Source organism: Amblyraja radiata, chromosome 1, assembly GCF_010909765.2.
Source record: "Amblyraja radiata isolate CabotCenter1 chromosome 1, sAmbRad1.1.pri, whole genome shotgun sequence".
NCBI lineage: Eukaryota > Metazoa > Chordata > Chondrichthyes > Rajiformes > Rajidae > Amblyraja > Amblyraja radiata.
The window spans coordinates 69,210,095-69,228,467 of NC_045956.1; the positions used below are offsets into that span (position 1 = coordinate 69,210,095).

The 18,373-nt window shown below is 42.6% G+C and overlaps 1 protein-coding gene and 2 long non-coding RNA genes across 3 annotated transcripts; all 3 read left to right on the top strand.

Annotated features, from left to right (window-relative positions):
* The first annotated feature begins 543 nt into the window (after nt 1-543).
* On the top strand, nt 544-3,961 carry LOC116975065 (interleukin-8-like). Its single transcript, XM_033023766.1, has 4 exons — nt 544-771; nt 1,274-1,403; nt 1,528-1,607; nt 2,638-3,961. The coding sequence occupies exons 1-4, from the start codon at nt 711-713 to the stop codon at nt 2,655-2,657; spliced, it is 291 nt and encodes a 96-aa protein (XP_032879657.1). The 5' UTR covers nt 544-710; the 3' UTR covers nt 2,658-3,961.
* Nucleotides 3,962-6,368: 2,407 nt separating this feature from the next.
* LOC116975073 lies at nt 6,369-11,676 on the top strand. The gene is made up of 3 exons (XR_004412527.1): nt 6,369-6,379; nt 10,899-11,122; nt 11,625-11,676. It is a non-coding gene; the product is annotated as an uncharacterized LOC116975073 (long non-coding RNA).
* Nucleotides 11,677-11,679: 3 nt separating this feature from the next.
* On the top strand, nt 11,680-13,125 carry LOC116975077. Its single transcript, XR_004412528.1, has 3 exons — nt 11,680-11,748; nt 11,873-11,952; nt 12,983-13,125. It is a non-coding gene; the product is annotated as an uncharacterized LOC116975077 (long non-coding RNA).
* The last annotated feature ends 5,248 nt before the right edge of the window (nt 13,126-18,373 follow it).

Consider the following 18,373-nt stretch of genomic DNA (forward strand, 5'->3'; position numbering starts at 1 on the left):
ATTTAAAATGTAAGAATTATTCAAATGTATAAAAATAAAATTCGTGAGAATCTTAGTAACAGCTGTTATTTATTGAATGCAAATGGAGCCCAACATAAATATCAGGAAAGATCTCTAAAGGCGTGACTGTGGTGGAGATAAAATGGAGACACAAGACACTGCAGATGGCAAAGACCAAACTGCTGGGGGAACTCACTAGATCAGGCAGCAATAAAATTTTACTTGTTCACACAAAGTAAACGATATACATGCAATAATGATAAATCTAACAATAAATATAACCATTACTGCAAATCAGGAAATAGCTGGTCCATCACTGAACCAAATTTGTTGTGCAATCCAAAGTAGTGCAACAATATATTAAAGTACTATGTAGAAACATGCTATACTTATGATTATTGTAAATTAAACCCTGCAACATTGAAGTGCGAAGAAGTGCACTGTAATGAGCAGACTGTGAAAGGGAGAGCTATTTCCTGGAAATCACATGTTTAAGCTCCATGTGTGGCCAGCACGGAGGGAAATTCCCGCCCACGTGACATCAGAGAGTTTGACAGCTTTCACTGCAGAAGAGGATGCAAATGAGAGAAGTGAATCCCCATAAATAGGAGCTGACTGGTCCTCTGCAGCAGAACTTGATTCAGCAGAGAGTTGCTGCATTGGGTAGAAGATCCTTCAGCAGACATCTCATCAGCGACACAAAGTGGAAGATGGACAGAGCAGCCAGTGTGACCATCCTCATCCTCCTTCTGTGTGCCATCACTGCACAGGGTATGTTGAGATGTCTGTCCTCACGGTTTATTCCTTATTGTACTGTAGCACAAAGTATGAATATATAATTCCCTGGTTCATGTGCTGTTTACAATGTGCAATGCAATTAAACTGCCGTTGTTATACTGTGTGTTCTTTACAATGCAACATTGTGTGTGAGAAACCTTTAAATTATTTTCATTGAAATCAAAACCCTCCTTATTAATGTAAAACTGATCCAACAGCCTGACTGCAGAAGTAGAAAGAAATGCACCAGTGAACTGTGTTTGAACTGTAGTTGCAATGTTTTCATTGATTGTGGCTGCGCTTTGGTCTTATTGTTTGAGCTTTCAAATGAAAGCTCACAACTTTAGTGAAGGAGTTTGTGCAAACATTGTGCAATTTCTCTCTCCGGGCCATGCATTAATTAAACAAGAGGGCTGCAGAAAGTACCAGAAAGTTTTGCAGGTTTTGCTCCCATTCATTCCATGATTAAATCTGAGTGAATATAATCTTTCCTCAGGTATTCCCATCCTTGGAGCAAATGGACGGTGCCACTGCGCTAGGACCAGATCTGATGTTATTCATCCAAAGTCCATCCGGAGCCTGAGATTTATTCCAAGAGGACCTCACTGTGAGAATGCAGAGATAATGTGAGTAAATGAATCAAAGCATCAACTTCAACCTTTCTCCCTCCCTGATTTCAAGTTGTGTAATTCAAAAAAAGACATTGGAGTTTCTGTGAATCATATCTTGAATGTCACCTTCTCCTTCCAGTGTCACGAAGAAAAATGGGAATAAAGTGTGTGTGGATCCTGAAGCCAAGTGGTTGGAGGTGCTTATGACTGCCAATAAAGGTCAGTGTTTGTATTAGCTGGAATTCAGACTTCTCCTGTGTATAAATGTAGGTGCAGTGATTTACTTTGTCATGTCAGTGCAGACCTCCTCATTAGAGGGCGCTGTGTGCTCCTCCCTGCTAAACATTCCCACTAACATTTGACACTTTGGGCTATTTTACGCAAGTGTATTTCAAACACGTGGGGGCAGTAAAATCTGGAATGTCGGCAATCGATTTGACTACATTTGGCATCAGAGCTGAGCCCCAAATCCTCTTATCCAATTTCATTATGAATGTTCCCAGATGCAGAGGTTGGGACCCTGGAAAACCACCAGCAGTGCTGGCTGGTTTTATGGTCGCTGTCCACAATATTGAGACATGTTGTCACATGTTTTGGAATGCAATTGAGACCAGACATTGAAGGAAGTCTGCTGTTCAAAACAGGGATGTTCAAAATGAAATATTTAATAGTTATCTTCATCTTGGGCTGCAACATGAAACATAGGGGGAGTGCCTGTGACTCGATAGGGTACAAATCAAGCACAATGCTTTGTCTTGGATGGTCTCCAACTTTGTGATGTTGGAGCTACACATATCCAGGCAACTGGGAGTATTTATCACACTTCTGATTTGTGCCTTGTGGATAGTGAAAATGATAACTAAGTGTCAGGGGGTAATTCATAGAGTTGTTGAACCTGCCAGGTAAATATGGTAGATAATGAAATTGCCTGGGACAATGATTGGCACAAATGCTACCTGGCAGCACTTTTACAACTTTGCCTGAATGCTGACATGGTCTTGATATATAATTGCTCAGCGTCACTTGGTGAGGCGTAAAAATGGAATTGAACCCTGTGCAGTGCCTTTTAAATAATGTACACTGCAGGATCGATGAGTTGCTTGCAAACTTCCAAGTCATTGCATCTGCTCTGTTTCGGAGATAGTCATTTTGAAAATTCCCTGAGCTGTTGCAGGAGGCATTGTATGCTGTATTACTGTGGCTAACAATGCAATTATTCAATTACATTTTTCTATTGCTTCTATTTCAGGTGCCAAACAAGGCAATTGAACAAAATGAAGCTGCAATCTGAGAGATTCACTTCCACTCCTGGAGTATCTGCCAGGCAATGAAGGAGGCTCAGCTGTGGGAATTAACACTGTAATTCACCTTCCAGTGGTTCAGTCCAGTGCATCCTCTTCATTGTTTTCTGGGAATGATCTATGGTTCCTCCCTGTTACAGGGCACGTTTACGCCCCGTCACGGTGCATAATTATACCTGAGCAAACAACTTAACTTGGTGCCAAGTCCAAAGTTTTGTTTGAGACCTGTGGTAATTAAGGTAGATTGTGAACTTGTGCACTGTGTGGAAATGAGATGAATGCCACTTGTTGAAATGTAATACTAGCTATGAAAGTGGGAGGTGATGTCTTTAGAATAACTTGAGTTCAATGAATTATCTGGAGGCATTGTTCAACACGACTGCAGTTCACAAGGGAAGGCAATGATGACCTTTGTAGGCTGTGCCCTCCCTGAAATTAAGACTAGAGGACCTGTGGAATAAAATTCTCCCCCAGTTCACAGCCCCTCCCTCCACCACAAGCTCTCATGACTCCCAGCTGGTGGCTTGTCAAAAACGATGGCACTGGCATGAAAGAAATGTGTTACCGCCCAGTGTCCAGGATTGGGAGAACATAAAGTAGATGATATACAGAGTAGAATTATCACTAGTTACCCCATTAAAATTATCTGAGTTAGGATGTTGATGATGGAAACAATTAACTAAACACATTCCACCTTTTCTTTTGAAGATATGTTGAAATGTTACATCATCTCAGTAATTTCCAAAGTTAAATTTACTTTGTCCCATTCTCTGTTTAAAACTCCCGTTCACAGATTGAGGTACACTGTAGGCAAACGCCGTTGACCAAACGTGGTTGTTCCAGTTTGAACAAACTTATTCTTGTATTAAATTGCGGGACTAAAAGCTTCAAATAGCAATTGTGTCGTTTTCCAGCAGTGTTTTTGACCATTGATATTTTAACTGGAACTATGGTGTTTCCTCTGTAAAATTTTAGGATTTATCCAAAGTTTAAGGAAAAAAGTTTCCTGTGGATGTGATTGTTTTGTAAAATACCTACTTCGAAAAGGTAGTGCTGCTAATAGTCTGATTATCACTGGAGGAAATGAAATTGTAAATAGGTCTAATGTCTGTATAATGATTAATATAAATCTTTTGCCCTGAGAGAACTTTCACTGACTGTGTTCAGTTGACCAACAGCACATCTGTATGGTTGGATGTGAATGAATTTGTCGAGCATTATTTTAATGTATTTAAGATAAAAAACAATAAACCAGATTTGCCATGAAAAATATGTTGTCTCTGCATCTGAATCATCAGTACCTAGTTCCGTGTTTCTATACTTGATCAATGAAATAGAATGGAGAATGGAGAGCAATGTGACCAGGGCCAAACTATCACTGTGTCGATGGGGTTTCATTTGTTTATTTAGCTCCTCCCTCCCCAACAGAGCACACATGGTGTTGGGGTTCACAATAAATATTGGCCCTTGAGGATTTTAACAGAATGATACTTGGTCACCAATGTTTGAGAAAGAACTGCGGATGCTGGTTTAAATCGAAGGTAGACACAAAATGCTGGAGTAACTCAGTGGGACAGGCAGCATCTCTGGAGAGAAGGAATGGGCGTCGTTTCGGGTCTAGCATTTTGTGTCTAGCTGCAGTCACCAATGTTATCGTACAGAGAATCTAACCAAACTGGGTGTTTGCTCTAAATATTATGTGATTAAAGGATGATTTTTCTGAAATACCCAAGGTTTTAGGAGCACCTCGCATAGCTCGTCAAGAGTGTTTATTGCCATTGTACCAGCAACCAAACAAGCTATTTTAACTAATTGTAGAATCTGGATTTAGTGAATGGCCCACAAATTGGAATGCTGAATGGTTGATGTTTTTAACTCTCACAAGTGCCAAGTGAAATTTATTCAGCTACACGATTCAGGGAACTGATCAGAAAGAATGTCACAGAATGCTACATTAACCAAGAAAGATAGAAAAATGGTTAGAACATAGAAACTTGTTTCACCAGTTTCACATTCAGATTCCATGGACCAACTCAAGCCTTCCGATCTTCTAATAGGTAACAGTGAGCTAGTTATTCAACTGCAACACAGATACAGGGAACAGATCAGCAAGAATGTCACGCGATTACGTATTAACCAAGAAACATAAAAATTAGAACTTAGAACAGTGCAGCACAGGAACAGGATCTTCAATCCATGATGTCTATTTTGACCATGAAGCCAAATTAAACTACTCCCATCCTCCAGGGGGCGAGATTTATGCACTTGTTTTTGTAATTTATCACAAGCTGGGAGGATTCTCATTGCAAATAACATCAAACAGGGAAATAGGAATTCCTGCAAAGGGCTAACGCTGGCAGCAAGGCCAGCTCAGAGGATAGTATGAGTCCATTAAATGTAGTTTATCTCATTCATTATTCACGGAATGCAAATGTTACTAATTGGTAATCTAAATTGCCCCTTGAACTTAACATCCTAGGAACAGAAGCCTGTATCATGTACAGGACTGAAGGTGGATAAGTCACTTTGCTCAGATGGTGTACACCCCAGGGTTCTGAAAGAGTTAAGGGCCTGTCCCACCAGCATGCGATTGCATGCGTCTAGCGCGACCAAACGTGGTGGCTTGAGGCGTACGGCCTCGAGGGGCCGGTCCCACTTCCAACCGCGGAGCAGTCTGGATTTGTGCGGGGCTGGTCCCGACATCATACTCACCAATCAGCTGGGCTGGAGGCGGGCCGACTGAATTTGGGCGTCGCACGGCATCGGGCTGTTACGTCATCACGTAACGGCACGCCGGGCGGTGACGTCATCGCGCAATGCCACGCGCTACGCGTACGCCGTCAAGATGCTGCATACGGCGTCAAGATGCTGCGTATGGCGTGGAGATGCTGCGTACGCCCGTCGAGGCGCTGCGTACGGCCTCAATGCGGTTGCGGGCCCACTGGCCATTGCCGCGCGGAATTTTTGGACAGTATCAGTTTTTCAGAACCCCACCAGCCCCGCACAACTCCATACGGCTCCGGCGATCGAAGTGGGACCGGCCCCTGTGCAGATGTGTATTCATCATGTAGTGAAGTTGGGCTGGGTTAAATAAGTTCCATGGTGGAAAATCATACATTGAGATTTAATAACGTATAATATCTTTGACAATATGTGTTAGTTTGTTTAGCGCTGGTGATACCTGTTGTTTACAAAAGGCCCTGGTTCTGAGGGAGATGCTGATGTCTGAACAAGGGAAGATAGCAGGACAACCCAGGCAAGAGATGGAATGGTGATGGTGAATCCAGCAGGGAAGAACAGATTGTGAGTGAAGGGAGGGGGTTGAAGATGTAATACGTTTTGAATTGAACTGAATCGTGTTGTTGGGATCAGAGTAGCTATTATGGTCACTCTAGGAATAGAGAGTCACATGCAGCCTGAATTCGCAGATACTGGAGCTTTAGTCAGGGCTGTCCCTGGGAAGTGGAGATGCCAAGTCGGGCTGAGGAGGAACAGTGACCTGAAGGAGTTGGCACGAGTAAATATCCAGGAAAATGAAGAAAAAAGGCTTAAAGTGTTGAGGTAATGGGAGCAAGATACTTGAGCAATGGAGGTGATCATCAACAAGGGACCAGGAATCTGGAGCCCAGAGATGAAGATGTTTCTGAAAAAGATGCTGAAATGGGTTGTTGATAAGTAAGGATGTCGAAGGTTACAGGGTGAAGACAGGAGAATGGGGTTGAGAGGGAATGTATGGCCTAGTTCTGCTCCAAAGTCTACTTATCTTATGATCACAATGATAGGACTTGCTGTGTTACTCTAACACAATTTAATATTAATATAGCTACGAATCCAATACGGGGATTGGCTCAGCGATGATAGAAACAGCCCTGACGAAGAACAGTGCTGCCACCATAATGGCCTTCAGAACACAGTATGACTAGCGAGAGGAGGATATGGAGGCGAAGAATCTTCTGCTAGCATTAGAAAAGGAGGAGATAGTGTAAATCAAGGGTGCGTAGCAAAAAAGAAAAGGATGGATTGTGAGGAAAGAGTTAACAGACATGGTTGATTTAGACTAGGGATAGAAAAATAACTTAGAAAGAAATAAGGTGTCAGCAGAAGCCAGACTGCTAGTAGAATAGAAAGTAACGATATACAGAACAGAGAGAAATTCTAGATAAAAAGTAGCAATAGAAATACTTCAGCAGGAGTTTTGAAAGAAGTAAGTGAAAGGGAGAAAGTACATAAGGTCAAACAGATCTGCGCAGGCCTGATGAGATTATATGAATATGTACTCACGCCCACTATGACAAGATGCCTAATTTAAATGCACATGCGATGCATGATAGGGGAGGTGCCTTTGACGTTGGGTGGGCGTTCCACGACGTTCTCGTGGGAATCTGGGCTTTATGTTATGATTGGAAGATGCTCAATGGGGAGAGATGAGAATGTGATAATAATGAAAAGAAATGTATAAAGATAGAAGACATCCCGATCCTCGGTGTGCCTCTAGGGGACATCAGTGGAGAGGCACCTATTCTGCAGAATATGAAATTAATAAAAACACTTCGTTGTCTGAATTTGTCTAAAGAGCATTTGTGATTTTTGAATCTCACAGGTTAGACAGGCTAGATGCAGGAAGATTGTTCCCGGTGTTGGGGAAGTCCAGAACAAGGGGTCACAGTTTAAGGATAAGGGGGAAATCTTTTAGGACCGAGGAGAAAAACATTTTCCACACAGAGAGTGGTGAATCTCTGGAATTCTCTGCCACAGAAGGTAGTTGAGGCCAGTTCATTGGCTATATTTAAGAGGGAGTTAGATGTGGCCCTTGTGGCTAAAGGGATCAGGGGATATGGAGAGAAGGTAGGTACAGGATACTGAGTTGGATGATCAGCCATGATCATATTGAATGACGGTGCGGTGCAGGCTCAAAGGGCCGAATGGCCTACTCCTGCACCTAATTTTTATGTTTCTTTCCCTCTCCTCACCCCTCTACCCCATCTCCCTCTGCCCCTCCCCCACACCTCTCTCCCCCTCCCCCATCCCTCTCCGCTCCCCCAAATCTCTCCCTTCCCTCCCCTCTCCTCTCCCCCCCCCCCTCCCCCCCCCTTCCCCCACCTGTGTGTTTGAGGGGTGGTTAGTGTGAGTGTGATGCCGCAGCCCCCCCCCCGGGCCGCAAACGCCATTGGGGAAACAGACCCAACGGGTCTGCACTTGGTCTAGTCTACAATAAAAAGCTAGCTTAAAATAAAATTCACACAAGTAAAATGAATCATGTAAAAAAACACATAGCTCGATTAAAAACATCTCTCTCTCTCTCTCTCTCTCTCTCCTCTCTCTCTCTCCTCTCTCTCTCGTCTCTCTCTCTCTCTCTCGCTCTCTCTCTCTCTCTCTCCTCTCTCTCTCTCGTCTCTCTCTCTCTCTCTCTCTCTCTCTCTCTCTCTCCCCTCTCTCTATCTCTCTCTCTCACACTCTCTCTTTCCCCTCCATCTCTCTCTCCTCCTGCTCTCTCTCTCTCTCTCTCTCTCTCCCCTGTTGTAAATTGAAAGAGTTATTAATTCATTGTGTTTAAGATACTTTGGCTGTTGCTTCAGCAAAATATCAAGTAAATAATTCTCACAACTAGCAATTACAAATACAAGTCCACCATTGCATCTTCTTACAATCTAAACAAGACATCTATTAATGTGCAAAGGTATATATATAATACCCAATTTTGCAGCAAGTTAGAGGATGTTACATTTCTTGTAACTCACGTGTTTCAGCCCAGGGATTGCTTCCTATTTATTACAATCTCAGGAGCAGAGTCATCATTGTAAAATATCTGTGTCCCATGGGCCAGCCACAAAATGTGGAACTGGATTTCAGCCAAGCTGAAATGGTTCATCTGGCATAATAAGATCTAATGTACAAGTAAACCTGCTTTATAATGTGTGCTTCATTGTAAGCCAGCGTCAGTGTTTTGATTGATTTTAAAAGCAATCATGAGATATCTGGTTGCAAACGTTTATACAGAAATGATTATAGGCCTTTGTGACATCAAACACGTCCTAACAATAAAGGAAACGGGAACCTATCCACTCTCCCACTGTCAGCTTGAGTCTGATCCTGTTTCACCAGCCCCCTCTCCTGCCTGATTCCCACATCTGCTACTTTCCATAGAGAGTGAAAGTCAGTGAACATATTCAGTGATTAGCTGCCACAGATGCCAACATGGAGAATTCATCAGAGGACTGCGCTTGTTCAGACATTGAGCGCTGTATTCAAAGCTGTTAGTTGACCCGAGTCGGATACAAAGTGCTGGAGTAACTCATCTGCAGCATCTGTGGAGAAAAGGTGTTGGAAACATTTTGGGTTGGGACCCTTCTTCAGACTTCGTATACCTCATCTACTGTATCCAGTGTTCCCGGTGTGGGCTCCTATATATCGGTGAGACCAAGCATAGACTTCCCAATCATTTCACTGAACACCTACGCTCAGGTGGCCTGAGATGGTCTACACGATCTCTCCTTTTCCAAACATTTTATCTCCCCTTCATATTCCCATACTAACTCTTCTGTACTGGGCCTCATACACTGTCAGAGTGAGGACACACGCAAATTGGAGGAACAGCACCTCATATTCCGCTTGGGCAGGTTACAACCCAGCGGTATGAACTTTTATTTTTCTAATATCAAGCAAGTCCTGCGTTCCATCCCCTCCCTTCCCTCCCCCCTCCCCCCCCCCCCCCCCCCTCCCCCTCATCCAAGTCATTCTATCAGTTCCACTGGTTGCATCCTTGTATCCCTCTTGTTATCACAACTTTCCCAGCCAACAATGGGCCATTAAGGGCCTCATCCTTCCTGAGCTCATCTGTTGCTGGCCCTGATTTATTTCAGCCTTTTCCCACCTCCAGTTTACTCCCTTTCTCCAAAGATGCTGCCTGCTGCGTTACTCCAGCATCTGGTGGCTATCTTTGGTGTAAACCAGCATCTGCAGTTCCTTTCTACACAAGGCCAACCTGAGCCACACCATTGATTGAAGCCTAGAGAGCTCTCCCAGTGACAGACTGTGAGTTCTATAAACTGCAACTATGTCTTACAAAAAAGAGAGTTTTAATTTGCAGAAACCAGCTGATAGATGTTTAAATGACATTGAAAGATGACAACAACAAAATAAATGGCATGAACATTTGTTTGTAGTGAAAGTGAGTGAAAGAGAGACTTAGATAGAGCTCTTAAAGATAGCGGTCAGGGTATATCAGGAGAAGGCAGGAATGGGGTACTGATTGTGGATGATCAGCCATGATCATATTAAATGGAGTAGCTGGCTCGAAGGGCCGAATGGCCTACTCCTCCACCTATTGTCGATTGTAATATACCAACCAGCAGATTGTGGTGGAGGGAGTCAGGCTTGTTGCCCATGCAAGCTATCTGTGACCCACGAGGTGATTATGAATTCACCATTATAGATCGGCCAATGTTGACCTGTTGTCCAAATCCAAAATAGTGAAGGGCAACACAATGAAGGATGGGTTCAGACACCCACCCCTGAAACAACTGTGAAAATAAAGGAGTCAGCAAAATCACATGCAAGCTTAGCCAGCTGTCAAAAGAGACACGAGCTTTGAATTCTTCTGAAAATGCCTGATATTCAGAAACATTCACAACTATTCAAAATATTAAAAATTAACAGACCATTTAAAATGTAAGAATTATGTATAAAATAAAAATTCGTGAGAATCTTAGAAACAGCTGTTATTTATTGAATGCAAATGGCGCCCAACATAAGTATCAGGAAAGATCTCTGAAGGCGTGACTGTGTTGGAGATAAGATGGAGACACAAGACACTGCAGATGGCAAAGACCAAACTCCTGGGGGAACTCACCAGATCAGGCAGCAATGAAATTTTACTTGTTCACACAAAGCTCACAAAGTCAACAACATAATGCAATAATGATAAATCTAACAATAAATATAACCATTAGTGCAAATCAGGAAATAGCTGGTCCATCATTGAACCAAATTTGTTGTGCAATCCAAAGTAGTGCAACAATATATTAAAGTACTATGTAGAAACATGCTATACTTATGATTATTGTAAATTAAACCCTGCAACATTGAAGTGCGAAGAAGCACACTGTAATGAGCAGACTGTGAAAAGGGAGAGCTGTTTCCTGGAAATCACATGTTTAAGCTCCATGTGTGGCCAGCACGGAGGGAAATTCCCGCCCACGTGACATCAGAGAGTTTGACAGCTTTCACTGCAGAAGAGGATGCAAATGAGAGAAGTGAATCCCCATAAATAGGAGCTGACTGGTCCTCTGCAGCAGAACTTGATTCAGCAGAGAGTTGCTGCATTGGGTAGAAGATCCTTCAGCAGACATCTCATCAGCGACACAAAGTGGAAGATGGACAGAGCAGCCAGTGTGACCATCCTCATCCTCCTTCTGTGTGCCATCACTGCACAGGGTATGTTGAGATGTCTGTCCTCGCGGTTTATTCCTTATTGTACTGTAGCACAATGTATGAGTATATAATTCCCTGGTTCATGTGCTGTTTACAATGTGCAATGCAATTAAACTGCCGTTGTTATACTGTGTGTTCTTTACAATGCAACATTGTGTGTGAGAAACCTTTAAACTCTTTTCATTGAAATCAAAACCCTCCGTATTAATATAAAACTGATCCAACAGCCTGACTGCAGAAGTAGAAAGAAATGCACCAGTGAACTGTGTTTGAACTGTAGTTACAATGTTTTCATTGATTGTGGCTGTGCTTTGGTCTTATTGTTTGAGCTTTCAAATGAAAGCTCACAACTTTAGTGAAGGAGTTTGTGCAAACATTGTGCAATTTCTCTCTCCGGGCCATGCATTAATTAAACAAGAGGGCTGCAGAAAGTACCAGAAAGTTTTGCAGGTTTTGCTCCCATTCATTCCACGATTAAATCTGAGTGAATATAATCTTTCCTCAGGTATTCCCATCCTTGGAGCAAATGGACGGTGCCACTGCGCTAGGACCAGATCTGTTCATCCAAAGTCCATCCGGAGCCTGAAATTTATTCCAAGAGGACCTCACTGTGAGAATGCAGAGATAATGTGAGTAAATGAGTCAAAGCATCAACTTCAACCTTTCTCCCTCCCTGATTTCAAGTTGTGTAATTCAAAAAAAGACATTGGAGTTTCTGTGAATCATATCTTGAATGTCACCTTCTCCTTCCAGTGTCACGCAGAAAAATGGGAAAAAAGTGTGTGTGGATCCTGAAGCCAAGTGGTTGGAGGTGCTTATAACTGCCAATAAAGGTCAGTGTTTGTATTAGCCGGAATTCAGACTTCTCCTGTGTATAAATGTAGATGCAGTGATTTACTTTGTCATGTGAGTACAGACCTCTACATTAGAGGGCGCTGTGTGCTCCTCCCTGCTAAACATTCCCACTAACATTTGACACTTTAGGCTATTTTACGCAAGTGTATTTCAAACACGTGGGGGCAGTAAAATCTGGAATGTCGGCAATCGATTTGACTACATTTGGCATCAGAGCTGAGCCCCAAATCCTCTTATCCAATTTCATTATGAATGTTCCCAGATGCAGAGGTTGGGACCCTGGAAAGCCACCAGCGGTGCTGGCTGGTTTTATGGTCGCTGTCCACAATATTGAGACATGTTGTCACATGTTTTGGAATGCAATTGAGACCAGACATTGAAGGAAGTCTGCTGTTCAAAACAGGGATGTTCAAAATGAAATATTTAATAGTTGTCTTCATCTTGGGCTGCAACATGGAACATAGGGGGAGTGCCCGTGACTCGATAGGGTACAAATCAAGCACAATGCTTTGTCTTGGATGGTCTCCAGCTTTGTGATGTTGGAGCTACACATATCCAGGCAACTGGGAGTATTTATCACACTTCTGATTTGTGCCTTGTGGATAGTGAAAATGATAACTAAGTGTCAGGGGGTAATTCATAGAGTTGTTGAACCCGCCAGGTAAATATGGTAGATAATGAAATTGCCTGGGACAATGATTGGCACAAATGCTACCTGGCAGCACTTTTACAACTTTGCCTGAATGCTGACATGGTCTTGATATATAATTGCTCAGCGTCACTTGGTGAGGCGTAAAAATGAAATTGAACCCTGTGCAGTGCCTTTTAGATAATGTACACTGCAGGATCGATGAGTTGCTTGCAAACTTCCAAGTCATTGCATCTGCTCTGTTTCGGAGATAGTCATTTTGAAAATTCCCTGAGCTGTTGCAGGAGGCATTATATGCTGTATTACTGTGGCTAACAATGCAATTATTCAATTACATTTTTCTATTGCTTCTATTTCAGGTGCCAAACAAGGCAATTGAACAAAATGAAGCTGCAATCTGAGAGATTCACTTCCACTCCTGGAGTATCTGCCGGGCAATGAAGGAGGCTCAGCTGTGGGAGTTAACACTGTAATTCACCTTCCAGTGGTTCAGTCCAGTGCATCCTCTCTCCTCCAGAAATCCTCTTGTTTTCTGGGAATGATCTATGGTTCCTCCCTGTTACAGGGCACGTTTACGCCCCGTCACGGTACATAATTATACCTGAGCAAACAACTTAACTTGGTGCCAAGTCCAAAGTTTTGTTTGAGATCTGTGGTAATTAAGGTAGATTGTGAACGTGCACTGTGTGGAAATGAGATGAATGCCACTTGTTGAAATGTAATACTAGCTATGAAAGTGGGAGGTGATGCCTGTAGAATAACTTGAGTTCAATGAATTCTCTGGAGGCATTGTTCAACACGACTGCAGTTCATAAGGGAAGCCAATGATGACGTTGTAGGCTGTGCCCTCCCTAAAATTAAGACTAGAGGACCTGTGGAATAAAATTCTCCCCCAGTTCACAGCCCCTCCCTCCACCACAAGCTCTCATGAACCCCAGCTGGTGGCTTGTCAAAAACGATGGCACTGGCATGAAAGAAATGTGTTACCGCCCAGTGTCCAGGATTGGGAGAACATAAAGTAGCTGATATACAGTTGAATTATCACTAGTTACCCCATTAAAATTATCTGAGTTAGGATGATGATGATGGAAACAATTAACTAAACACATTCCACCTTTTCTTTTGAAGATATGTTGAAATGTTACATCATCTCAGTAATTTCCAAAGTTAATTTTACTTTGTCCCATTCTCTGTTTAAAACTCCCGTTCACAGATTGAGGTACACTGTAGGCAAACGCCGTTGACCAAACGCGGTTGTTCCAGTTTGAACAAACTTATTCTTGTATTAAATTGCGGGACTAAAAGCTTCAAATAGCAATTGTGTCGTTTTCCAGCAGTGTTTTTGACCATTGATATTTTAACTGGAAACTATGGTGTTTCCTCTGTAAAATTTTAGGATTTATCCAAAGTTTAAGGAAAAAAGTTCCCTGTGGATGTGATTGTTTTGTAAAATACCTACTTCGAAAAGGTAGTGCTGCTAATTGTCTGATTATCACTGGAGGAAATGAAATTGTAAATAGGTCTAATGTCTGTATAATGATTAATATAAATCTTTTGCCCTGAGAGAACTTTCACTGACTGGGTTCAGTTGACCAACAGCACATCTGTATGGTTGGATGTGAATGAATTTGTCGAGCATTATTTTAATGTATTTAAGAAAAAAAACAATAAACCAGATTTGCCATGAAAAATATGTTGTCTCTGCATCTGAATCGTCAGTACCTAGTTCCGTGTTTCTATACTTGATCAATGAAATAGAATGGAGAATGGAGAGCAATGTGACCAGGGCCAAACTATCACTGTGTCGATGGGGTTTCATTTGCTTATTTAGCTCCTCCCTCCCCAACAGAGCACACATGGTGTTGGGGTTCACAATAAATATTGGCCCTTGAGGATTTTAACAGAATGATACTTGGTCACCAATGTTTGAGAAAGAACTGCAGATGCTGGTTTAAATCGAAGGTAGACACAAAATGCTGGAGTAACTCAGTGGGACAGGCAGCATCTCTGGAGAGAAGGAATGGGCGGCGTTTCGGGTCTAGCATTTCGTATCTACCTGCAGTCACCAATGTTATCGTACAGAGAATCCAACCAAACTGGGTGTTTGCTCTAAATATTATGTGATTAAAGGATGATTTTTCTGAAATACCCAAGGTTTTAGGAGCACCTCGCATTGCTCGTCAAGAGTGTTTAATTGTCATTGTACCAGCAACCAAACAAGCTATTTTAACTAATTGTAGTATCTGGATTTAGTGAATGGCCCACAAATTGGAACGCTGAATGGTTGATATTTTTAACTCTCACAAGTGCCAAGTGAAATTTATTCAGCTACACGATTCAGGGAACTGATCAGAAAGAATGTCACAGAATGCTACATTAACCAAGAAAGATAGAAAAATGGTTAGAACATAGAAACTTGTTTCACCAGTTTCACATTCAGATTCCATAGACCAACTCAAGCCTTCCGGTCTTCTAATAGGTAACAGTGAGCTAGTTATTCAACTGCAACACAGATACAGGGAACAGATCAGCAAGAATGTCACACGATTACGTATTAACCAAGAAACATAAAAATTAGAACTTAGAACAGTGCAGCACAGGAACAGGATCTTCAATCCATGATGTCTATTTTGACCATGAAGCCAAATTAAACTACTCCCATCCTCCAGGGGGCGAGATTTATGCACTTGTTTTTGTAATTCATCACAAGCTGGGAGGATTCTCATTGCAAATAACATCAAACAGGGAAACAGGAATTCCTGCAAAGGGCTAACGCTGGCAGCAAGGCCAGCTCAGAGGATAGTATGAGTCCATTAAATGTAGTTTATCTCATTCATTATTCACGGAATGCAAATGTTACTAATTGGTAATCTAAATTGCCCCTTGAACTTAACACCCTAGGAACAGAAGCCTGTATCATGTACAGGACTGAAGGTGGATAAGTCACTTTGCTCAGATGGTGTACACCCCAGGGTTCTGAAAGAGTTAAGGGCCTGTCCCACCAGCATGCGATTGCATGCGTCTAGCGCGACCAAACGTGGTGGCTTGAGGCATACGGCCTCGAGGGGCCGGTCCCACTTCCACCCGCGGAGCAGTCTGGATTTGTGCGGGGCTGGTCCCGACATCATACTCACCAATCAGCTGGGCTGGAGGCGGGCCGACTGAATTTAGACGTCGCACGGCATCGGGCTGTTACGTCATCACGTAACGGCACGCCGGGCGGTGACGTCATCGCGCAATGCCACGCGCTAGGCGTACGCCGTCAAGACGCTGCATACGGCGTCAAGACGCTGCGTATGGCATGGAGACGCTGCGTACGCCCGTCGAGGCGCTGCGTACGGCCTCAAGGCGGCTGCGGGCCCACTGGCCATTGCCGCGCGGAATTTTTGGACAGTATCAGTTTTTCAGAGCCCCACACGATGTCGGGACCAGCCCCGCACAACTCCATACGGCTCCGGCGATCGAAGTGGGACCGGCCCCTGTGCAGATGTGTATTCATCATGTAGTGAAGTTGGGCTGGGTTAAATAAGTTCCATGGTGGAAAATCTTACATTGAGATTTAATAACGTATAATATCTTTGACCATATGTGTTAGTTTGTTTAGCGCTGGTGATACCTGTTGTTTACAAAAGGCCCTGGTTCTGAGGGAGATGCTGATGTCTGAACAAGGGAAGATAGCAGGACAACCCAGGCAAGAGATGGAATGGTGATGGTGAATCCAGCAGGGAAGAACAGATTGTGAGTGAAGGGAGGGGGTTGAAGATGTAATACGTTTTGAATTGAACTGAATCGTGTTGTTGGGATCAGAGTAGCTATTATGGTTACTCTAGGAATAGAGAGTCACATGCAGCCTGAATTCGCAGATACTGGAGCTTTAGTCAGGGCTGTCCCTGGGAAGTGGAGATGCCAAGTCGGACTGAGGAGGATCAGTGACCTGAAGGAGTTGGCACGAGTAAATATCCAGGAAAATGAAGAAAAAAGGCTTAAAGTGTTGAGGTAATGGGAGCAAGATACTTGAGCAATGGAGGTGATCATCAACAAGAGACCAGGAATCTGGAGCCCAGAGATGAAGATGTTTCTGAAAAAGATGCTGAAATGGGTTCTTGATAAGTAAGGATGTCGAAGGTTACAGGGTGAAGACAGGAGAATGGGGTTGAGAGGGAATGTATGGCCTAGTACTGCTCCGAAGTCTTCTTATCTTATGATCACAATGATAGGACTTGCTATGTTACTCTAACACAATTTAATATTAATATAGCTCTACTTTAATATGAACATTACTCTTGCAGACTCTCATTCTGGAGACTGGGTATATATATGTTTTGGATTTAAATGATCCTGGCAGTGGTTTATGTGTTGGACACCTCCCATGAAGGGCTGAGCCTGAATTAAGAAACCATGTCACTATCTAGACCACATTCATACAATGCCTGCTGTCTACTGCACTATATCTACAGGGTTGATGTCAGTGCTGATGTAGGGAAGAGACTACTGCTGCAGGATCTCAACATTAACAATCTCTGCCATAGATTTAGTCCTGGTTTGGAGGAGGTGGCTGGTCAGAGATATTGTCACTGGGAATGAGTGGCAAGGTCAGCACACAGCAGGCCGGATGAGTTTTGTGGTGGTCAGGGTTGGGGATGCCTGGGGAACACTCCAGGTCATCGTGTCTAAAAACATCTTCAGAGAAAATGCAGAAAAACATTTCAAAAAGCAATTACTTTATTCAGACTATGATGTTTGCAAGGAGAAGATCGGTCATGTTCTTGGGCTAAAAATTCAGAGTTCTGGGCTATGGACTCAGAGAAACATTCAAATCACCACCAAGGCACCTGGGGAATTTAGTCTTGACAATTAAATCCATTCAGAACTATCTCCAATGGTGTATGTCAAATTACCACATTAGTTTAAAAACACGTCTAATTTACCAGTGAGCCGTTGGCAAGATGTAGGTATGTTGCAAAGCCTACCTGAAGCGTCGTTGAAAATCTGCCGCTGCGGGTGTGCGCGATTTTGGCGCCGTTTAGAGGGGGCGGGTTTAAAACGCGATTTTCTCTAGGCTGTTCAAATCGAAGATGTTCAGCCTAGTTAATTATTAACGAAAAATCGCTGGAAGACCCCGTCGCAAAAGCTATTATTAGGTTTAAAGGCCTTGAATAATAGTTATAGTAGTTTAAAAATCAATCTGTAAACCCGCGACCGCCAGCAACCGCAGGGTCTCATAAAGCAAACCACTGAAGGTAGGCTGTACATTTTTACATTAAAAAGGGCTTCTAAAGATCCCTTTATACACAGTTTAATATTGCGAGTAGCTCATTTTGGGCCCATTATATCCCGCAGTATTTTTCTCGGCATTTGGGGCACAAATCTACCGCAATGTGAACGTTCTAAACCAGCGCGTTCCACAGGGACCCACTGGAAAGCTGATTTAAATGGGCATTTATTTACAGCAATTGAACACTGAATTCCTTCCATTTGGCCTATAAATTAATGTAAATGAGATTTAAAAATCATGTTTTATTGTGAATTATTTGTGAATATTATTTGGACATTTAGGCTATTTAAAAATGTTAATCATTTATTAAGAAATGGATAGATGTTTAGATTAGTAATTGAAGTCTGAAATTAGCTACAATTAGGTAACTAACTAATTATATGCTTTAATTTCAGGTCATCCAAGTAAGATTATTTTATATTTGTTTCAGAATGCTTCAACCTATGATAACTGAAAATTTCATTCAGTTCTCTTA